Source organism: Falco biarmicus, chromosome 1, assembly GCF_023638135.1.
Source record: "Falco biarmicus isolate bFalBia1 chromosome 1, bFalBia1.pri, whole genome shotgun sequence".
NCBI lineage: Eukaryota > Metazoa > Chordata > Aves > Falconiformes > Falconidae > Falco > Falco biarmicus.
In genome coordinates this window covers 45,360,135-45,384,035 of record NC_079288.1, presented here as the reverse complement: position 1 = coordinate 45,384,035, position 23,901 = coordinate 45,360,135, and the positions used below count along the sequence as shown (strand labels likewise).

The 23,901-nt window shown below is 42.0% G+C and overlaps 1 protein-coding gene across 5 annotated transcripts in view; it reads left to right on the top strand.

Annotated features, from left to right (window-relative positions):
* The first annotated feature begins 3,062 nt into the window (after positions 1 to 3,062).
* The window catches only part of KLHL2 (kelch like family member 2), a 61,625-nt gene continuing 40,786 nt past the window's right edge, over positions 3,063 to 23,901 (top strand). For 3 of the 5 annotated variants that reach the window (XM_056338813.1, XM_056338794.1, XM_056338824.1), the window contains exons 1-4: positions 3,063 to 3,234; positions 6,049 to 6,174; positions 10,692 to 10,798; positions 15,381 to 15,502. In XM_056338813.1, coding sequence (XP_056194788.1) covers positions 3,212 to 3,234; positions 6,049 to 6,174; positions 10,692 to 10,798; positions 15,381 to 15,502 — 378 coding nt within the window. In that variant the 5' untranslated portion in view covers positions 3,063 to 3,211. Of the gene's footprint in view, positions 3,235 to 3,741; positions 3,975 to 6,048; positions 6,175 to 10,691; positions 10,799 to 15,380; positions 15,503 to 23,901 lie in introns of those variants that run through there. The other 2 variants (XM_056338802.1, XM_056338834.1) reach the window with 2 other exon arrangements.

Sequence of the window (23,901 nt, the reverse complement as noted above, 5' to 3'; positions counted from 1 at the left end):
TTCTCATAAGCATGCTGCCCAAATTGCCAAGAAGGTATGACTTCTAATATCTTAAACAAGAGCAAATGTTCTTAAAAATATAATTTTTGTCCTTTTTGGAAGGGTCTTCCAAACTTGCATTTGTCAATTAAAAATACTAGTAAGAACTTATTTTGGTGTTCACTGTGGCTAAACCTAATGCAGTTTTCTTCTAACATAACCATGTCAGCATGGTGTGTGATCCCTCAAAGATGCTTACAGAACACCCTCCATTGACTTTTACCAGGATTATTCCAGTTGTGGGACTGTGTAACTTGTGGAACTGTCTTGCTAGAAAGCAGAACTTTGCTGACACAGCTTCATTGTCTTCACTGCACTTCACTGATGTATAGTATCAGGATTTCTATACCAGTAAAGTACTTCGAGCATCAATATATCCAAAGAACTGTGCAATCGTATAGTAAGAGTTGGCAGCATTCCTTTGGAACTCTAAAACAAGTGGGAAAGGACCAAGAGTTGTTACAGGGGCAGTCCTAAACACGACAGAGAATTTCCTCAGTAAATGCAGTGATTTGAACTGCGGCAGCATAAACAAAAATGGCAGCTGTTTCATCATAGTTAAGAAATGTAGCCTATTTCCTTTCAAAACTACATACACCCCCCGCCCCCCCCCCCCCCCCCCCCCCGCATAAATAGGTTTTTTTTCTCTAAAAGTTCTTTTCTAAGAAGAGACATTGGATTAAGCTGAATCCTATAAAAATCCAAACATTGTATTTAAAGGATGTGTTTTTTCATGGTTAGATATGTAAGTTGTTTTGCCGTAATCACATAATGTAGTTTGGATGCAGTCTTTTTTGTTTCAGCTGTTTATGATTTCTTTCATGATTACTGAAGTACAAAGACATAATTTTAGAAAAATAAAATAGAATCCTGCTCTGTTTGTGTTTCTTTATGTTCTGCATCACCAAAGTTACTTCAAAAAACATTAAACATTTGGCTTAAAGGCCAAAACAACACTACAAGAAAAGAAATCACAGGTTGGAAATGCTAAATTTCATTTAAGAATAAACATTAATAAACAGTTCTGCCATGTTAACAACGGGCAGAATCTGCAGCTTCTGCACATAGGTGCTTGCAGGATGTATATGCAGGTAGTGTACAAAACCCCTCATCAGCTTCTGGACAAGTGTACAATGATGCATGTCCCGTGTGGACCTTTAAACACCGTGCAATCTATTACTAGCTGGGTTCACTTAGGTCTTATGGATCAGTAAAAGCTAGGAACTTTGTCTTACCAAGTAGCACGCACAGGACTTTATTCTAGGGTACAAAAACCTGAAGCGTGATGTGACGGTCAACAGCAACTCTCTGATCTACCCAGGCCATCCCTGCTTATGAACTCAGAACTTGCTGACGCTACACCACATGGAGCCGGCTGAATTTTAAACCCCCTTTTCAGAGTGCATTATTGCTGGTTGGCTCCTTTGGAGCCGACTGCCCTGCAAACAGGTTTTGTTGCATCTGTCAGATCTTTAACAAGTACCTCGTCTTTTCCAATACAACCCAGAAGCAAATCTAGTTGTCTCTCGAGGAGACAAACTCAGCAGTTATGAAGCACAGACTTCATAAAAACAGGCACTAACAATTGCAACTATTTAATTTAGAAAAACCTCTGGTGGAAACCCATTGAAAAAATTTTGAAGTGTTCCCAGATAAAACATCACAGCGTAGTGAAAGAGGATTGGTAAACTGAGAAAACTAAAATGGTGTTTTCCAAGTGAGGAATATTATTAGACTAGGAAACATGAAAGTAACAAATTAAAATACATTTAGTTTTAATAACCTTATTAGAAACATCGGTGAAGGTTTTATGTATCCATCTATATTCTTCACCCAAAATGCACCTGCTGTTTTCTGTTTTGCCTTCTACTTAAAATGTGCTGTCCTCAAACTTACCACTCTTAGACAAAATAGAGTTGGTCGGTTAGTGACAGATTTATTAGTTTAGCAGTTACTTTGCCAATATAAAATCTTTCTCCAGTGAAGAAGCATTTTATTTTTACAAACACTATCAGACATAAATACTTAAAGTGTGTTCAGCTTGCTAAACACATCTTCCACCACACAATCTAAGGTAAGATTTTGAAGTAAGTTACAGAGGGGCTAGTACAGTACATTCTTCTCGAGTACATCAGGGCAGAAGTTGCTAAATGTAGTATTCATTACTAATCGAATTAGCATCGCTTGCACAGACATGTTTGAAAGAGATCCCTATTGCATTTGTTTTTTTGGCCTGTTCTGCATCACAGAGGCTACTGAAGCAAACACTAGAACACAAGTACTTCATGGTCGGCATCCTCGACGTTGGCGACTGCATGACTGCAGGCAGGAGGGCAGCTGCTGGCACCCGCACAGTCGCTCTTCTGCTGGACCGGCTCAAATGAAAGCAGATCGGTCACGGCCTGCCCCCCGCAGCGCCCCTATCCCCGCCCTGAGCCGCTCCCCGGCCCCGCTGCCCCGCTCGGGCCCTGCCAGGGCAGCTCCCCGCCGGCCCGGGACCCAGCCGCAGGTGCCCTCCGCGGCCCGCGCGGCTCCTTTCGCAGCCGAGACCTGCGGCCACGTTTGGCTGGTTTATTTCCCACGGGCAGTTCCGGCTGCAGGGCCCAGCGCGCCCCCGCGCCCCCCGCCGCCCCCCCGCCGCCGAACGCCCCGGCCCGGGCCCGCTCTCCGGCCCTGCCCGCAGCCCGCGCCCTCCCGGCAGGCGGAGACGCGCCCTGGGACCGGCGGGGCCGCGGGCCGCGCTCGCCCCCGCTCAGGCCCCGCTCCCTTCAGCGGCGGGCAGCGGCGCCTCCTCTGCTTCCCAGAGCCACTGGGTCGGCGCCGCCCCGCCGAGAGGCAGCACCGGCCCCACAGCCCCAGCGGCACCCAGCGCAGCGCCCGGCCGGGGGCACCGGCGTGCAGCCACCCACCCACCTCGGCACCGCAGCCCCCCGCCCACGGGGTCGGCCCGGGCGCCCCCCGCCACCGCGCCTGCGCCAGCGCCCCGCCCCGCCGGCGCCCTCCGGCGGGCGGGAACCCGGAAGTGGGCAGCGGCGGCGGCTCCCGGCGGGCAGCGGGGGCTCCGCCGGGCGGGCGCAGGCGGCACCCCGCGGCGGGGCAGCGGCGGCTGGCATGGTGCTGGCGGTAGCGCGCCGCGCCCGCGTTGCACGGAGGGAGCCCGAGCGGAGCCGCGATGGAGATGCTGCTGCCGCCCGTGTGAGTGCGGCTGCGGGGCGGGCGGGGAGGCGGCCGAGCTCCCGGAGCCCGGCCGGGACGGCGGCGCGGAGCGGAGCGCGGTGCGGCGCCGCGGGCTGGGGGCGCGGGGCCGGGCCCCGCCGCGTAACAGCGAGCTGAGCCGGCTCCCCTCGGCACCGGGGGCGGAGCGGCGCTGGCGGGGGCGCAGACCCGGCCGCGGCGGCTGGGGCAGCACTGGCGGGAGAGTCGCGCCGGCGGCGGAGCCGGTGATCGGTGCCGGGCGGCCCGGGGCTAGCGCGGCCGTCTGCAGCGCCGTGCCGCGCCGTGCCGCGCCGCCCGTGCCTTCGGCGGGCGCTGGGTGCCGGCCGGGCCGGGGGACGCGGGCGCCGGGTCCCCGCGGGTGGGCGCAGGGCTGCCGGCACCCCCTCGCCGCCTCCCGCAGCCCGCCCGCTGGCGGGGACAGGCGCTTCTTTCCCTGGTCTTTTTTTTCTTCCATCCTCCCCCTCACTCCTTCTGCTTCCTCCATATGCGGTCCCCAGTTGCTCCCCGCTTGACTCAGCAGTCCCGCTCGGCGCACGCCGGCGGTGCAGGGGACCGGGTGAGCCGTCGCTCCCGGCAGCGCTCGGCAGGACGCGCAGCCCCGCACCCCCGGCACCGCCGGCCGGTCCGGTCCCCGCTGCGGCCCGTGCGCTCCAGGTGAGGCCCTTGAGAGCAACCCAAAGGGAGCCAGTTCAGACGGCTTTGATCCAACTGGTGGAATGGTAAGGGAGACTCCAGGCAGACAAGCCGCTCTCAGAACAGGAGGGGTATGGCTGGTGGTTTTGTAGGCTTCATTAGCTTAAAACAAAGTCATCCTTTGTGACAAACTAATGAAACTTCAGCAAAGGAATTCACGCTTCGTAGGAACTCCTCCATCTGTCCAGGTTGCTTGGCAGCTCTCTACAGGCAACTCTGACCACCTTTTTTCCTTGCTTGTCTGTATGTGATGTGTGCATAGTCCGTATACGTGTGCAGATACGTATGCTTCAGTACCTGACGCACTGCTTTGGGATTTATAAAGGTGCCATGCAAGAAGTGTTCGTATTTTGGACTTGATAAGGCAGTGGTATAATTAAAAGCTGGGTCTCTTCCTCAGTTATCCTTTGGTGTTCTGAGTGTTTCCTGAAGTCGCTGATTTCTGTATGTGACTTTTTGAATGCTGGTCACTACATGTCACATGATTTAGAAGAGTAATGCTCAGTCCAAAGGAGTTTTCTAGATAGGGTGTCTTTTTTTTTTTTTTAACCTCTACACAGCAGCATGTGTATGTGCTCTGTAACATGTAACGATTTATTTTTTTGAGTGATGCAAAATTGTCTGTTACGTGATTCCTTTCAGCAATGAGTTGTATCATTCAAAATTGAGCATGAAACTTTAATTCATAGAAGTTTCGTGGTACAGTGTAGTAAGTTGGTAGTAATTTGAGTTTTGTAGGTGGATTTTACTTTGTTAGCTGGTGTTTTTCAGGGACTTTTTTCTATTCCTTTGTTGCTTGATGCAGTTTCATGCTGTTTTCTCCAAAATTTTGTATCTAGTTTTGGAATCATGGGAAGTAGAGCCAACTACTTTGCTTTGCATGTTGTAGTGCACAGATTTGGGGCTCGAGTTGAAAATCTTAAATTATAGTTGAATTTTTCTTTTAAGCTTCTTTAGACTTGCCCAAGTAAAAAGCTTTAGGTATGGTGGAAGTGAGGCTGGAACTACGGGATTCAATGCATACCTTAAATTTGACTATAAACTCAATCTTACTTGCTTTAGGTTTCATTTAGAATCACATCTCTGATGTACCAGCATCAGTTGCACGACCAGGTGACTTCCCTGCCTGCTTACTTCCAGCTTGGAGGTTCTGGAGTAGGTTTACAATACCATAGGTGAAAGCATCACTGACGCTAAGCATTTTCTAAGTACTACGACAATGCAGTTTGCCTTGTAAGAATAATGTTGTGATTGTAAACAATGAAACAAGCCATTGGCTTTGCTTGGCATGAAAACCCACTTGCTGTTGGGACAGTCCTAGAGGTTGAGGAGTGTACATAATCATTTTTCTACAGAAGTTATTGTCTGTAGTGCTTGGGTATTCCTTATGAAAGGAGGTAATTGCAGATAGAGCTAATGATTTTTCACAGTGCTTAAGTTTTTTTCTCTCTTGGTATTTTGGGTGCGTTTTTGAGAGAAGACTAAAGAGGTTGGTTGCTTTGCTTTTCAAAACACTTAGTGCATCTCTAAAACTACCCACTTTTTCTCATATTCACTTACGTCTTGTGCTGCTGCTAGGGAAGGCCTGGGCAATTGAAGTAGTTGCCCTGTGGTCTTCCTGTCAGACATGAACTGGGAGCTGCGTGAACCGGTAAGGAGGCCCTGGCAGAGGGGCAGAGTGTGGCTCTTGTCTCACAGGTGGTGACAGCATTGAGAGATGGGGGTGATGGATGCTGCATCCTGCCATTGGTCTGTATGGACATCAGGCTAAAGGTTCCCAAACCTCTGCTTTTCCCCTCACTTTAGGGCTTATTGTAAATATTCTAAGGCACCATCTTCATGTTTTCCTTAGTGGAGACTATTGTTAGCCCTGAGTGCTCCTGTGAACCTCACTGGGTCACCAACATATTACTTCCTCAGGAATTCTACCTACTCTGCACTGTGGGTAATGGGGAAACCAGAATTGCTTGGAGTAAAGAGTAAGCTGGAGTACAAATCTTTTCCTCCTCACCAAGATGAAGGTGGGGAAAATAAGAGTGACAGAACTGGAGGTTAGACAGAAGTGTTAACTCTCTTCTTTGTTTTCCTTCCTCTTTCCAGATGTACCAAACTTTGCCACCAGAAGCCCTTGGATCTGAAAGATGATAACACTGAAATTCACTGTCCTGTTACAGTAAACCCATGGCACATGAAGAAAGCCTTTAAAGTTATGAATGAATTAAGAAGGTATTACTACACTGTGTACATCTGGAGTCCATAATACATTTTTACTTTCATTTGCATTTGTGCAGTTGTTAGTAGTTGTTTGTTTAAGAACGTGCAATTCCAGAAGTGTAGCTGATGAGAAGGGTTAAATATACAGGGAAGTGATAGCTGAATGATAGTCATATGACGATAGCTGTAATGTAAAGCACGTTTTTGCCCCTTGTAAGTAAATCCAAACTGGGTTTGAGACTTGAAAAATACGTGGAGGTTGTATTTGAAGAGTTAGAGCTACTGATCCTGTCTTCTATGTAGTTGATCCTGGACAGATGTAAAGTGGCTGTTTAGCTGAGTCTAAGGCTCTTCATGTGCCTCCGTTGATTTTTGTGGTAGGCTGGGAACTGGAAAAATGTTAAAAATTTCTAGTCTGGAGACATAGGTCACAGTCTAACAAATGTAGAGCAACTGGCAGTACCTTTTCTTAGTTATCTTTTGTTGCCCCCTGGGAGAAACTGATGAACTCCCAAATCAAATATTGGAAGTAACTTTTCTCAGGAAAGTTTTGTAAAACTTCAAGTGGTACTGCCATCAGTTTGAGCAAAACTGGGAGACTGGTGCTGATGCTGTTCTTAGCACCCATATTGATTTATTTTCTGCATATGAGTGAGGTGGGATGGTGTTGAAAACTGTGATAGCTGGTAATTAGAGCTCACAACTGAGCTCTGATAATTAGGACTCACAACTATCACTGACAGTAATTCAGCTTTATAACTAACAGCCAGAATTGAGGAATTAAATAAATAAACCACTTCTCTAGCACAGACAATACCAGAGGATGTGAAAATCCTGTACTACTTTGTTATTTCCCATATAAGATTAGAACCTGGAGAGGCTTCACCTGAAAAAAGACAGCAACTGATACCTTATTAAAGTGTGCCTCTGTCTTTGGTCTTTGCTGTTCCATATGGGTAAAACTTTTAGTACTCTGGTAGATACTGTGGTCAGTCAATGTATTTGTCTGGCTGTGACAGTTCATACCATACTGGAAGACTGGAGAAAAATCATATGCTGACTATAAATGACTTTAAATCCAGCTGAAAGACTTCCATAGTCTGAGGATAACGGGATAAGAGCAAAGACTATTTTTCTAGTCTGTTAACAACCCAGTTACCTTTCGCGAGAAGGACTGATACTTGTCGTTTCACCTTACTTAACACCCTTGGCTTTTTCAAGGATCCCAGTAACCAGGTTCAGTGTCTTAAGGAGTGTAACAGAGCCTGGCTAGAGCCAGTAGCCATCACTTCCTAAGGATGAGCAAGAGTTTAGATGAAGAAACAGCTTCCCAGAATGAATCTTGCAACAATTCCAGAAGCAGAAACCTTACCTGCTTTTGTTGTGTTGCGAGTAAAAGATACATGGTCTTCCCGCAGAGTGCATTGTTGAAGGCCGTGGATCATTTTCAGAATATACTTTAGTTTCCATGGTTACTTAGATTTGAATTGGTGTAGAAGAAATTTGAGCAATTTTGTCTTACATGTATAAATAAAGTTGGAACAGGAGCAGAGCCATGCAAACCTTAACTTAGGTAGTTCTTATTTAATAAGGTAGTTGAGGCAGCAGTGTCGCTGTTCAAGCTGAGTACAGCTTTTAGAATGGTAAGTGCTAATTAAATAAGAGTATAAACATTAATATTTGTATTTATTTGAAATTATAAACTAAAATATTTTAGAAGTGTTTCAGATTTCATTATTCTAAATGAAGACCTAATATTAATCAAGGAAATGATATTTTAGATTTTATTTACTACATTTTTGAAGTGGTTTCTATTTCAGTTTTTTTCATTAGTATAGCACAAGCAGGTATTTGCCCAGGGGTTTACTCTCCAGAAAGTGGATAGCTAGTGAAGAAATCATCTGCTTAGGCATTTGAAATACATTTGTTTTGGAATGCTTAAGGTCGTGAGTTTATATTACATTTTTGGCTGCTGTCAAGTTGCCTGGTCCTACTAGCTCATAAGAGGTTTTTTCTGTGCCTTCAAATTTTGACAAATTTGAGTAATTTTGTCCTTTGTAGTTTTTGTCATTGCATTACTCACCATCATCTCAACACTGAGTCAGAGAGATCATTAGGATAGCTAATTAGTTCTTGACATATGAAGAAATTACCCTCTGATACCCATCTTTACTCTTCATTATGATTTCCTTTTATCACAATGGAATTTGACCTTACTTATATTTGTTAAAATCCTCATTCATACAAACAAGACTTTACCAAGATCTTCTGAAGGCGTGGGTAATGACCTTTCTTTATAATAACCAATAAGGAGTAGCCTGTGAGCTGGTAAACAGTTATGGTTCTTAAATCGATACTTGTTTGCTCCCCCTTTCTCATTTTCTCATTTCCTTTACTGAGATGATGTACCCCCATGGCTCGGTTCATTCAGTCGCTCTGTACAAGCAAATGAGTACAGTGTTGTGTCAGAATGCAAGCTTTTCTGAAACAAATTGGTGTGCCCTCATGAAATGAAGGTGTAGAGTTGCTGTGGAAGCCACAGGATGCTTGCAGCAGAGTACCTGATTAAATTTATAAGCTTGTTTATTTAGTAGTTTTAGTAGTTGATTTAGCTTGTCAGTTGTGTGGTAGTAACACAGAGCATATTCATTCACTTAACGCAGTTCCAGAGTAGAGATATATCTGAACTACCTCTAAGTTACTATGTCTATATATGCACAATGTGGTTAATTAGCTGGAGTTTTGCATTGATGTAATTCTTGCTTCTGGCTTCATTGTTATCTTTGGTATTTCTGTGTGGCTAAGTATAAAATGTTTTGTTCCTGTAGTCAGGATAAGTGCAGGTGTCTGAAGAAGCTGGGTATCTGATGACCTTTTATGTCCAGGTTTCTGTTTCAATTTTTGTATAATAAATTTAATAGTTGTTTTCAAGCTTCTCTGAATTGTGTGTTTCATCTGGGTATGTCATTACCTTGTGTTATACATCTCTGATAATAATGGTGTTGCAGGCTAAACTTACGGGACTTAGTTGCTGTAGTATTAAAAGCTGAAAGGGGGAAAGTATTTTAATGCCAGGATTACAGTATGGCCCCGAAGGTTAGTTGTGGCCACCAAATTTTTTAGAGTGCGACCTCCACACGGCCACCTTACTTGAGGGTGGGCTCAGATAAACTGGATGATTCCAGAGGCTGAGAGATCATGGGATTTTCTTTGGACTGAGGAGAATAGCTGGGCGGTTTGGCTGGGAGCTCTAGCTGCAGCTGCTTCCCCTGGTCTCTGCAACAACTGTCTGCGGTAGTTGCAAACTATCAGAAAGCCTGCACTCTAATTGCAATATATATTCAGAAAAAGTAAGATTTTATCTTTTTGGAAGTACTAAGAATAGAGATCGCTGGATTGACGTACAGCTCTAGCCCCATCCCTAAGGAATATGTTCTGTTAGATCGTGCTTTCCCCGCTTCCCTTTGTTGCCCTGGCCGAGTTTTGTGGATTGTACGTGACTTTGCAGGGACCGCGCTGGCATGGGAAGGGGGTGAGAGGCAGCGGTGACTACGGCTCCGTAGGTGCTGGGGGATTGGAGCCTTTTGAGGGTGTGGGGTTTTTTTTTTTTTTGGTGTGTGCGTTCCCCCCACCCCCCATCCCTTTTGATCTGGAAATTTGGATTATGAAGAGTATGTGGTGTGGTGGGTTTATCTGGGACAGGGCTGTCCAATAGCCATAAGCCACACTGGAAGCACCGGTATTGGGAATCACGGTGGTTTGGGTTGGAAGGGACCGTCACTGGTTGTCCGGGCCAGCCCCCTGCCACGGGCAGGGACGGCGGGATTGTTAATGGATGTTACTTTATTGCAACAGAAGGAGGAGGAAATATGTATTACAAGACAAGGACAAGACTGCAAATGGATGTAATGAAGATAAAATGTCAGGCAAGATATGAAGTTAACCATAATAAATTCTAAACTGGTCAGAGCGGAAAAAAATAATTGCTCTTGCGTGCATGGACTGTTTATGAAAAATTCTTGGAAAAGAGTAAATAGAGATGATGGAGTAGTGATTTTGAACAGTGAACTAGGCATGAGCTTCCAATGTAATGTGACACAGGCACCGCAACTGAAGTTTTGATTCTTTGTTATCTGTAAGGTCTTATTTCTTACCTCGGTTTTCTTTTTTAGTGTTTGTGTGTATCATTTTTTTTCTAGGCTAATTATTCAAAGAGGCCCAGACTTCCAGTGAGAAGATTTACACATTGAGCTTGACACAAATTTTGGTTCTTCAATGCAGAAAACTTCTGTGCAAGAAATCACAATCCAGTTGTTTGATTTTTAGAAAGTTCTGTGTACTGAAGCACCATCTGTAATCCCAATGAATAATAACCATGTGGTTGTGTAACACGTTTAAAAACAATTCTTCATCAACATTGTCTGCCTGCGTCTTTTGAGGGCACGGGAAAAGAAATTGTGTGTGATATTATATACTTTTCTGTTGTAGTTCACTGATGTGAAATTGCCTTCTCTGATATTTCTAAATAGTCAAAACTTGCTGTGTGATGTGACGATAGTAGCTGAAGACATGGAAATTGCAGCGCATAGAGTTGTGTTAGCCGCCTGCAGCCCCTACTTCCATGCCATGTTTACAGGTACCAAACGTTTCAATACTTACTATGTTGTAATCCAATCCAACTTGTAAAGCACAAAATTAAATGACTTTTGCTTTTTAGGATCTCATTTCGTTTTTAGGTAAGCCATTAGGAACATTTGGGTTTCTTAATTTTTTTTTTTTTTCAGTCTAAGGACATAGTGGCAACTTATTCTTTGTTAGCATGATGAATGCTTTAAAAAAATCTCCTTCATTTAAACAAATTTAAATGCTAGGTCAGCCAGGAATAGTAGAGTTGTTATACCCTTTAAGGCTCTAATAATGTCAGTTGTCCAAAAGAAGGTTAAAATAACTTTCATGTGCATTTTGGAGTAAATTATGTCCTGTAACAACTACTGCTGCTACTTTCTTCAGACCCTAAGTACTTTAGGCTGTTAGTAGATATGAAAGCTTCCTGTGGCTTTGACAGCCTGTAGCTGGAGTACATGTTTCGGTATTTTTAGGTTAATTCTCTGTGACAGATGTGCTCTGCATCATTGCCACAACTTCTCTGTGCAGGCTTGATTCTGCCTCTGCTCGCTCCATGCTGGCCACGTTACTGCTCTGCTGCTAGAATAGGAATGCCGAGGGCTCGCAGAGCTCAGATAGGTTCAGGGTCATAGGAGCCTCCAGCTGCTGAATTCCTGTGCTGTGGGTTTAATTTCATAATGCTTACAAATCCCATGGAAATCATGTGGAATTTGATGTCAAAGTGAAAATGCTACTAAATGCATGTTGAAATTAACTTCTGAAGTTTTTTGGCTCCTTCTCAAATCTTGTACCAGTCTGGTGGTTAATGTTGACTGTCTGAAACTAAAAGAATTCTCTGCCACATATTGCTTCTGACCACCAGCTCAGGTGGAAGTGGAAATGTGACTCTTGGCCTGCCACTATACAAGCAGATTATAGAGTTTTAATAACTTTAATTGTATGCAACTGGAAGATTGATGACATTTGAAATACTGTTGGGTCCTGGGGAAGCAGCTGATTATTCTTGATTTTTATATGCTAATATTTTGACACAGCCAAAGCTAGAAGTGAAGTCACTACGAGCAGCAACAATGCTTTAAAGTTGTGTGTAAAATTAAGTATCTGTTCTTCTAGTAGTTCTTCAAGCTTGCATTTGTGGTTGAGACAAACATTCCAGGTGACTGATACGTTCTTTCCTAATTTTTACTGCTGCCCTTAAAGTTAGAATGAAAACAGCTTCTTCTGCAGTTCCTTTCCGTCAGTGTAGTAACAGGGAAACGCAAGCCTCTCACATTAGTTCTGTATGGAAGATTAACTGTAGTTGGCTGTCACATTGGAAATGCTCTTTATTTGGAGTACAGTTTTACATTAAGCTTTTTCTGGTTAAGGCATTTCTGCTTGCCCCTCCTGCCCTTTCTGTGGAGAAGTTTATTACCTGTTAGGAGTGCCAGTGCAGTAGTGGCTGTGGCTGCTCTCCAGATGGAATCACTGAAATCTTGGTTCTTTCCTTGCTTCAGTCCCTTTTAACATTTTTTGCTTGTTTTATGCTTTTGAATGTAGATTGGCTTTGGCCCCCAGTGGTGCAGAGGGTGGGAATGCTCACCTGAGTAAAGGGTGGGAAGTGTTTAACCCATACATCTGTGGCAATGTTTGTGTGGCTGGTGAACCACGCTGGTGGGAGTTTAAATGGAATTCAGCTATGCCTTCAAGATTTAGCAACAGATTTTAGGCTGCTGTCATAGGCTGGTTCCAGCAAGGCCCAGCTGTGGCGTTGGTGCATGTCAGACATTCCCCACAGAAAAAAATTCCTGATGATCATGGTAACTGTTACCTCCGAAGCCCGCAGTTCACGCTCCGCAGGCAGATCTGTGTTCTCAGCCAGCAATCGCCAAGTTCAAATAAGCAACTTTGATCCCTTAACTGGCTACAACCAAATGGGAAAATGTCTTCTTCCATCCAGAATAAAACAGGAACCGAAAAGACAGTAAAAAAAAAAATTGCTCTTTTATGCTTTATGCTTACTTCTTGACTAGGAATTAGAAGCTTATATTTTGACAAGTTTGCAGGTTACTTCCATCTTTCTCCGAGTCCTTGGGTGCTGACTGCTGTGCAGGCCGGGATATGGAATGAACTGGGATCAAATGCTCTGCCTGTTTTTTTTTTAATCTGTTTGCAGGTGTAATGGTAGAAGTAGCCCTATTAAATATCCACAACGAAAAAGTTACTGCCTTTTAAAGTCACAAAATTTAGTAAGTTAGTAACAATTATCCTGTGGCAGACAGGGGGAAGATTAAACACCTGGGACTGTGTTACTAGGATTAATTTGTCCTTCTGTATGCAGTGGAATTCTTTAGAAATGTATTGTGATCTGAATTAAATACACTTAAATGTTTAGAGGAAAGAAGGGGACGCTTCAGTGGCCATACAGCCTGACTTGGGACAAAGATGACCTGACTTCTAATTTTCTCTTCTGCAATGGCAGTTATCCTTAGGGTATTACCTGCTCTCTTCGCTTCCATTCTTAGTTTGTAAAATTCTGTGTGGTGGGTGGTTTTTGTTTTTTTTAAAGCCTCCTTACAGTACTTTGTGAGGAACAATATAAGCTTTCTAGATAGTCTTTTAGTAACTTCAGCTTAGCGTAGTACTCTGCTGTTCTTGCTTGGGAGGTTGGATCAGCTCAGTGCTTTCCTTTCTGGTCACGATACGACTTCCCATTGCTAACAGCTCTGTGGAGATACGGCGGTGCAGCTTCCCAGTCATGAACAGGGTTCCTCAGAGCCTGAATTCTGGGCTGGGACTGCCTAGCAAGTGAATCTGTGTTTTCCTGCACGTGATCTGTCAAGTCCAGATCACAAGAGGGCTGAGCTAGGATTGTAGTAAGACTGCATGCCCGTTTAGCATGAAGATAGAAGCAAGTCTTTGTTTTGGTTTTGTTTGCATTTGGTGGTTTATAGATTTATTTTTTTTTTTAGTATTTTGGGCTCTGTTGTTAAACAGAGAAGGTGCCTATCCATGGCTCCAGAAGCCTTGACAAAATCTGAAAACAAACCTAATGTGCTTGCAGAATACCAAACTTTGCTCTCCCACACACACAATTTTCCCAAAGGACCACCTCCACAGCAGCTCGCATAATAAATAACTTGCAGCATACATGCTCTGAAGATCAATAGGTTTAATCTGTGTCAAACTACAAGTAGAAATTTGGAATACAGGGCCCTGCAGAGAATACACTGCTATCGTCCTTCAGAGGTGTAGGGGAATGTTTCAGAAGAGCAGGTGAAAAGAGAAATCTCTGAGGGGGGCTGGATTTTGCTGGTTTTGATGTGGTCCTTCATCAATGTTTTCTAGAATGCTAGCAACCTGTGCTGCCGTTGAGTAGTATCATGTTCTGTAGAAGTTCTTCTGCGCTTTCACCACTTAAAGACTTGATTTAAAATGCCATTCCCTACCCTCCAGCTCAAAAAAAGGCATGAATATTGGCAACAAATTTCTCAGTGATGATCCCTTTGCCAAAAACACTGGGTAAAATGCATTGTTTGGCACCAACCCTAGAGACCACAGGGTAACAAACAATGAAAATGTGTATGTACTTTACAAGGAAATAGCAGCAATGGTCAGCATCATCTTGTTTGCTTCCCCATCCTGTCTGCTTCTGTTGTACACATTAAATCTGTTACCTCGTCAGTGCCCTTATCTCTAGATGCCTTGAGGAAAGAAACAAAAATACAGCCAATACAGAAAAATAAGAAATTGATGTATCCAGAGGCTGGAATATACTCTTACATAAACTTTGACTTTGGATCTACCAACATAACCGGCATAGTTCATGTTTTGCTTGTCAGTGCAAGTCAAGGCAAAAGGGGTTAAAGGTCTGAGATGAGCAGATGTGTGGTTGGTAGTCATGGAGAAAGTTATAATCATTACTTCAAAATGCATCTTTGGGCAGTTATTTCGGATATTAACACAATGTTGTATTGTGAGATATATTTTAGAAGATGGAAGCTATTCTGCAGGCCTTTCCTACAAAGATCAGTTGTGGCGTATGGCCAATATGTCAGCCTCCACAAAATGAGATCCAAGAAGTTTTCCCTTGCTTACCATTTTATCTTAGCTTGAGTTTTAACTGTTTAGTCACATCTGTAACAGAGGTGAAATTGCCAAGGGAATAATAAGTAGTCAAGCAAAGAATTATGTATGTTAATTTTTCTGCGGGGATATAATTTTTCTTATTTAATTAAAAAGACTCCAGACTGCCTTTGGTGTGCTCCTTCAGTTAAGAAATTAATAAAGGTAGAGTGTTTTAATTGCTTGCTTTGCCAGAAAAATGATTTTATATGCATTTGAAGAGTTATTTATGCCTGATAACAGTATTTTCCTGATATTGTACACCGGAGAAAATGGGTCACCTGCTGTAAAAGTATTAACTCAGATAGCATCCACATGGTGCTAACAACAAAGTATTCCTTTCTCTTGGGAGGGAGGGAGGAAGGAACTTGAATTATTATTGAAGTTGTTTACTGTCACAACTGATCATACACAAAAAGTTCTGTGTGTATTAAACATTTGTGCTGTATTTCTGTCTCATTTACTTGACTAATAAACTGTATTTGTAGGTGAGATGAGTGAAAGCCGGGCAAAGAGAGTTCGAATAAAGGAAGTTGATGGGTGGACTCTAAGGATGCTTATTGATTATATTTACACTGCTGAAATTCAAGTTACAGAAGAAAATGTGCAGGTAAGAGTGAGAATATTTTCTGCTGCAAAAGAGATGTAATATGCAGAGTCATTTGTTTTGTCAGTGTGGTTCAGCTTTGATACGGGAAATCTTGTCTGCAAACTGGAATTTTTTTCAGACCTTGTGCTTACAAAGCAAGTAGTCATGCTGTTTAAATTTTAGGTCAAATTCAAAGGCTATTGAAGTAAATGAAGAGTCAGTTGACTTAAATGGGCTTTGCAACCAAACCTTATGTAATAATGAAATGAATGCTGTCAGTCACCTCTGTACCACCCCCTCTCTGATACTTTAGTACAATTTACATAAACAAAGTAGATTTGATCCTAAACGTGAAAAACATGTTTTCCAATTAAGCTGTCTCTGTGTTTTGTTTTTTTTTCTGCTGGCCTGTAGAATACAGTACTTTCTCCTGCTCAGTCTCTGTACCTTGCCAGTGGCCAGTTGTGCAGAAATTTTTAGCTACTGCTGTTTTTTGGTTGTTTTTTTTTTTTTTTTTTTAAAATCAACCGATATCTAGCATGAAGGTTTTGCCCATCCCACATAGAGCTGATCAGATTTTCTAATCAGCTGTACCTTAAACTGAAACTTCAATTAGAATAAAACAAAGACAAGCTTAGAAACATAGCTTCCTGCCCTTAATGTCTTCTAACCGCAGATCCTGAAGATGGACAGAGTAGATTTTCCTTCCACTGTCTTTTGAGATTTGGTGTAGATGTTTGCTAAGTTTAAAACTAATTACGTAACAGGTGATGGATTTAAGTCTCCTGTTTGTCTTTTTGCTTCTAAGCCCTTGTTTCTGCTCCTGCCCAGTGCCATGTTACTAGCAGTTATTGTGCTGCTTTTGCAGGGGGCAAAGCCATGTTGCTGTATTTGGCATTGAAAATTTCTGTTGCAATTGTATGATTTGAAAGTATTTGCTTTTATTGGGCATTAGGCTGAAATTGCTAGCTTTTCATCGGCTGCTGAATCAGATGAGGTCACTGCTAGTTTCAGCTACACTTGATTGAAGGCCTAGAAATGAGAATGTTAGCAACTTGAAATAAAATACCTTACCTCTAAACCTTCCATATCTTAGGTTGTACCATAAGTCTTTTAATTCTACAATATTAATTTCTTGTCATCTACTTAAGTAGTTGTTTACTTCTGGTCTGATGATGGGTGTACATAGTGAAAAAACTGTCTGAAATTATGTTGTATCTTGCCAATCTGGTGGTTGCACAAATTTTTTGGATCATTGTGGAAGACACTGGGCAAAATCCAGAGGTGTCAGAGATTCCCTAACAAACCCCTTCTTGCTTCATCATGCTGGCTCTTCATCCTTAAAGCAGAATATTCTGTCTTGCTGACACATCTCAATGACCCCAGTCTTGTAGTTTGGATCCATAGTATCAGACTGGATGCAGTGGGCAGCCTGCTGTGCTGTGGCCACAGGGGTGCCCGGGCGGGTGCGTTGTAGCCTGTTGTTGGCACTGCCGACTCACCTGTCTGCGGGCAGGAGGAGTCAGTGGTATGTTTCTTCCTCACGCTGAACTTGGTGAAGGCCAGAAATCTCCAGCTTTAAAGCTTCTGAGTCTGATGGGGCTTTCATCAGATTATCTGTCTGAAGATGTATCTGATGATGTTTGGGATGGTAATATAAATAATGTGGCCTAGTGAGTGGTATTAGTTTAGTGGTTACTTGAGTACTGAGAAGACAGTCAAGTTTTTAAGTGGATTTTGATTTATTGCGATATAGTTGGACTTCAATGTTGATACTGAATCTACTCGTAATGTGACTGGTAATGAATGTAAAGCTCTTCCTACTTTGTCACTTTCATCCTTTTTGTGTTATTACTAAATGATATGTAGTGTTTATTTGCATTATGGTAGAACCAAAGACTACAGATAAAAATGAATATACTGGTGAAAGTCCTCTTCTTTAAGTTTGAAAGCCAGGGAGGTGTTACTGTGAATTTCTGGCAACTTAGAAACCTAGTGCAGAGCGTCAGGCCTTAGTTAAAAGTGTATTCTCTCCATAAATGTGTTGCGTGCTCTTGAGATCTAACTCTAGCTCTTAATTTCTTGTCCATATGACAAGAATAAGTATTGCTAGAAGGTATTGTGAAATTTCAATAATGGTTAAGAATTTGTCTTGTAGGAATACAGAACCGTGAAAACCTAAGACACCGTGTAATACCATCTGTCTTAACTTTTTTTGTATTTGGGCTAATGTGCTAAACTAGAGCTTCAGCTTCTAGGCAGTTGGTTATGATTCATATTCTGATACCCTTCATGGGACTTCAAGTGCATTATTCTGTCTTTTCAGGTTATACATAGTAAGAATAGGTATTGAATTAATTTGTAAGTTATGAGACAATGTTTGAAAAGGGTGTGAGTGCTTCGTGTTTAATACAGAATTACTAAGTACTTTTTGATATTAAAATAGCTACATTGTATATTGATGAAAACTGATTATAAATGAATACCTAATGATATAGCCAAGCTCACTGGTCTTTCTCAAGGGACAGGTTAACTGTGAGCTTCTTTCTTCAATATTTTACTGGATCTAGATGTGGACAGGAGATTGCTTCCTTACTGTGCCTTTGCAACTTCTGCATAAGAGCTGTTCAATTCTGCTCACCACTGTCATGTTCTCACTTGTATGTTTTTGGGTGTAGGGGGGGAGTAGAAGAGTCAGGTGTAATCGATGATTGAGGAGAAACCCACATTTATTTAGTGCATAAACTACCAGCATAGAGAGGCCCTCAGCACTGAATGTTATCACTGTAGTAGTTAAATAAAAGAGTATTTGTTCTTTTCTTCAGTTCTTGGTTCAAGAGGTTCCCCCCAGCCCCCAACAGTAAGACAGCTGGTATATGAATGTGTATGTTCTTGGTTTTCTTCTGGTATTTGTCCATTTAGAATGAGTTATTGTATCACTCATCTCTAATGGCACTCACTTCGCACAGTGCCATACCAGTGTTTCTGTCATATTACATATTGCGTCACGTTTTCCTGTGTTCTCAGCTCTCTGCTCTACCTTTTTCTTTTTTTATTTCAGGAATGAAATGAAATGTCAGACAATGCAATATCACGTTTGTCATGTTTTAAGAAGGGAACATCAAAGTTAACGTTTTCAGAAGGCAAATCAACTTTCTTGCACACCGAATTTTTTCAATTTCCATGTAGGTATTAACTACACGTAGTGCACAATGTGGGAGAGTTAGTTACTATAAGAAGCTCATGCGTGAGTAATTCTCCCACACTATGCGTATGCATTTCAGCACGTATTTAGTCAGCTGTATACCTAGGGCCTCCACTGAGCACAAATGGATCGGAGAAGAAATTCCTGCAGTTGTTTGCAGATTGGGGATTTGTTAAAAGGGCGAGTGGGATGTGATTGGGGTAAACATGGGATAAAGTTGGTCGTGTTCCTTTCTGATTCTCTGCTACAGTTCTCTGTTCCTGTAGTTGTACTAATACAGCTGTTCAGTGGACTGCTTTATAAAACAGATCACTGAACTTACTTAAAAGAAAACCACCACCACCACACTCCTTGCCCCCTGCTCTCTCTCCCTGGCATTTATATTTTTTTTTTGAATTGTTTTTCTTAACTTGAATCACTTCAAGGATCTGGTTTATAAGATAGCCCTACCTGTTGTTGTGTTCACACAATACTTCGGGTTACTGTATCGGTGTGGGAACATGTACCTGAGGGGGCGGACACTTCCCTGCTTCCTGGGGAAAACATTACATGTAGCTTCACGTTGGACTTGTCAATAAACATGCGATGCTGCTTTTGAACAGGAAGTGTGCATGAGAGATATCAGAAGAGAAACATCACAAATACTGGTATTTTCACAAAGCTCTGTCCTGGCATGTTTTTCCCTTCAAAGAATTGTGTTAGGTACAACCAATGTGAAGTCCAAAATCCTGAATAGGACCCTTTTAATATGTGTAATCTTTTGTGCTCATTTTCTGAAATTATTCAAGAACAATCTTTGTATAGCAATAAGCAATTATAAATATATGAACACCCAGTATGTATGGATCTTTGTAACTCTTACTGTTTACGCAGGTTGCCATCTAAAGTATAACAGACACTTCTGTTTGTATGGCGTCATAGGGCGTGGGTGTGAGAGTTGACAGCACATTTGATTTGAGGTGCTGTCAAAACAAGGTCCAAAAAGCAGCTGATTTCCCTGAGAAATCCTCAAAAAAGAAGATCTTCATGTTGTCCAAACTTCTTACTAAGGCAGTCATTCTATAGTACAGTATTTGGTAACACAGGCTCTGACTATTTGTGCTGCACCTCATCACCTGTGGAGTCTACTGGTTGAACAACTTTGCAGGGCTGTTGAGTCCTGAAGAGTTCTCTAGCTTGGAAGTGAAGAGATACCTCACACCAAAACCCAGAGAAGTCCCGCAGCTTAGGGGGGGGGGGGGGGGGGGGGGGGGGGTGGAAACAGATGTGTGCTTTTCAAGATGGTAATCTTCTGAATTTTGTTTGTGGCGTGACCCACAAACAGTTGGATAAGCAGGACTGAGGGTATGTGAAGGAGCACAAAGGAAGAAGGAATGGGAGGTTACAGGGAATACCATAAAAGATAACTTTTTAACTCTGTAAAGTGAAACACTGGCTGAATGTATCTAGCCTTGGCAGAGCACATTTAAGACAACAGTGGTAACTTTATACTAATCCTTAGGTAGTTTTTTCCAGTTGCTTTATAGCTGTTCTAGTTAAAAAGATAGTATCTCACTTAAATATTTTTTTGTCTGTAGTAGACCAATTTCTGGTACTTCCTTCTGCTGTCTTGTAGACCAAATTGTTACTGGTTTTGCTGTAACAGTCTTGTATGTTGAAAGACTGTTCTCATTCATATAGTTTAATTTTTTTCTTTAGACTGAACATCATAGACTTTTCTTTGGAGACAAAGTTTTCTAAATCTTACCATTCTTCTTGCTCTTCTAAATTCTTTCCATTTCACCTATATCTACATTTTCAATACGCGATGGCCAAAATTAGACCCAGTAGTCTTATTGAGGCCTTGTTAATACAGAATAGAGTGAAATTACTACCCTGTGAGTAAAATACAGGGTGGGTTTCTTTGTCATTGAGTGGACGCTCTTTCCCAGTAACATGACATTGACTCTAGCCATCACTTTCTTTTATGCCAGTCAAGAGAACGAGAACAGGACAGTGGTCGTCATGCAGTGGGAGAAGGAACTTGTGGTACCTCTTAATGCCAGTTAGTCTCATTTGTTGTTGTAAGTATTTATGCTTATTTGCATAGTACTCCTAATAAACAGAACCAGCAGAAGTCAAATCTGGTTTATAGTAGTGTCTTTCAGTAAGTTTAGCAGGTAAGATTTCAGTTTCACACCAGGAATATCTGTTACGAAGGGGTGTCAATTTGCAAGTCTGTTTTCAGAGTGCAACCGCATGCTAAAACTGTAATTATTTTCACTTTGGAGAAATGTTCAGTTATCTTTTAAAACTCATCGTTAACAGAAAAGAATGGCCTACTGAAAACCTTGTAAACTTAGATGTGTCTGGGGGTGGGAGGGCAAGGGAGGAGAAGAAAGGTGCATACAAGTCATTTTAAAATGTCCGAAAGGAAGATGTCGTATCTTTTGGAGAGATTGTTACACAGAATAGAATGCAGAAGAATGAATAATCCAGACTTGTTCCTTTTGAGGAGTACAAAAAACCCCCAACAAACCACCAAGGAGTAGGTAGTAGTGCCAATAAAATGTAGTAAAAATATATGCCATCAGTAATACGAAGCCTATGTAAACATAGGGTCTGTGTTTACCATGCCTAATCTTTTCTGGCTACTAATTTAAAGGGAAAGATAAAATTCTGCGCAGCATGTAACATTCCTTATTTGTTGTTGTGCTGAGCACTGGAATAAACTCGGATCAGAATATTCACAAAAAATTGTTGTATTACATTTAGAAATGGTCTGCTTATCACAGGCAGTTTTATGTGAGTGGGACTTGTGAAGTGACCTCTGTTTCGGGGCTACCAGTTTCTTCTGAAACTTGTATTACCGTAATACCAGATTTGGTAACAAAGTCGGTTTTTTCCTCATGTCTGTGTTTCATGATGGCTTCAGATTCCCTCCTTCAGTACCCTTTCCACTAAGGGATAGGTACGCCAGTTTAGAGGAGTTTAATTAAAAAAGGGGTTCAGGATGATAATGGAATTACCAGTTTAACCACTTAATATTGCACATCAGCTGAACAGCAGCTGTTTGTGTGTGCTTTTAGCTTGAAGAAAATATGAAATGACAGTATAAGCCAGTTTATAAGGCTCATCTTTTTACTTAATATTTGCTACAGTCTTGAGCACTTACACGATCAAATTACTATAGCTTAAATTCCCGTAATTTTCAGAGCCATACTGTCTTTGTATCTGAGCCGAGAGTCAAAATACTCCTGGGAATATTCTGATGCTTGTCAAGCTTTATCATCAAAAGTACTTTATATATACGAACTAGTGACTAAGCTAACAGTCTTTACGTGAGTTAGCAACACTGAGATGTTGCTTGAAGAGCATGAAGCATGTTTTTTGAAACTAGTTTCATTTTAGATACCTGACTTGGAACGTTTTTGAAGAGATTCTAAAGCCTACCAAAAATTTATACCTCCGAACACTAAAGAACATCTTTCCCTTATTGGATCAAAAGATGTCCCTCACCTTTCAGTGTAATTTGGTTAGCTTTATGAACACAGAAAATTTTCTGTTTGAATGGGATGGACTCTTCCTTTTTAGAACTGAAGACTGACTGTCCTTTACAGCTGTGTGCTGGGCATTGTAAGAGGACGGAGTTCGTTTCAGCACTGGAGCAGAGATGTGCGTTCTGTGTCCCGGAGGTATGCGTGCTGCTGTGGGAGTGGGTGGGAGAGAGAAAAGAAAGAAACATGTATTCAACTGAACTGAATGCTGTGAAGCTTTCACTGAATCTTATCATACAGTAGGTCCTGGTTTAAATATAACATTATATATATATATATAAATATATATAATGCTATATTTTAAATCTGCTTTGAGACCAAATAATGCTGAAATTGCTTCCATGGGAACTTGGCTATTCTCCTAGAGAGTGCCCATGAAAGAGATGCCCAGGAGAAAATGCTACTTTTGATTTAAGAACCTAAAATCAAAGGGCAGGGAGGGAACAGGTCTGATCTTCGTGCGTTTACAGGTGTGCTTCTCCAGCCACTTCTTCTTTAAGGACTTGTTGATAATCAGGGAAAGTGAAACAGCTTAAATGAAAGTTATCTTTCAAAGAGGGAGTGCTAGGTAGGCTGGATCTAGGCAGTTACAGCCCTGTTGGTCATGTCACAATTAACACCTTGCACATTACCAAGAGACCAACAGATAATTAATACAGGTCTAGTACCTTCCCAGTCATGCACTCTACTGAAACGCAGGGCTCCTTCAGAAGAGTTTATCCTGAATTAACAGCAATCACTGAATGGTTTTCAAATAGACTATTATATGCTAGACAGTGCCGTTTGGTGATGACAGTATGGGTAATGATAGCAATTTTTCTGGCTAGAAGCAGTCACAATCTTCTAGCAGATGCAGGTAGCTTAGTAAAACTGTTACTGCTGTATCACAGGTTAAATTAAGCATCGCTTAAATTTGCAGGCTGACTGTTGATAAAGGCCTTTCTTCTTGTATTTGCCTCTATTTACTAATCATGATTGCCTGGTGACAGCATTTAAAAATAATTCTTCAGAGAATACCTTTTGTTCCACTGGAGTCTTCATTATATTATATAATTTTGAGTTCCTTGATGTATGTTTTAAGCCAGTGGGGTTTTTCCCCTCCCAGTTCTTTGTATAGCTGTCCTCTTGCATCTCCACAGTAGCTGGGCAGCCACTTCTTACAACTTTCTCATCTTGGTTTAGCTTCCAAAGTTTTTCCTGCAAGGCCGTTTGCATATTTGGTGCTGGAGACAGAATTGGACTGTGTGAGTATCCCTCTGAGCTGGTTTCTTGCTAAATTCTGCATGCTGCTAATGAAGAATGTTAGGTCAGACAATACCAATGCAATTTAAGATAACAGTGATACTTCTTTCTTTTTTACTTTTAGAGATTTTTTTTTTGAGTGAATGAGTTTGTTTCTCCTACTGTCCCTAAAAAAGTGGAGCAATATTGCACTGATTTCTCTGTCAATAGCTGCAGTATGTTTTTTTAAAACTGAAAAGAGCTCTGACTTTACATTATAAATATTGTTGACAGCATCTTTAGGGCTGAAATCTGTGAATTTGTATTTCCTGTGACTTTAAATTTAACTCTTTGCCAGAAATTCAGCAAAGTATCCTGCTGCAACGCACAGTTTTTTAGATAGACTGTTAGGCCAAATCTTCATTAAAACTGGATGGCTGTCTTTCAAGCTGTTCATA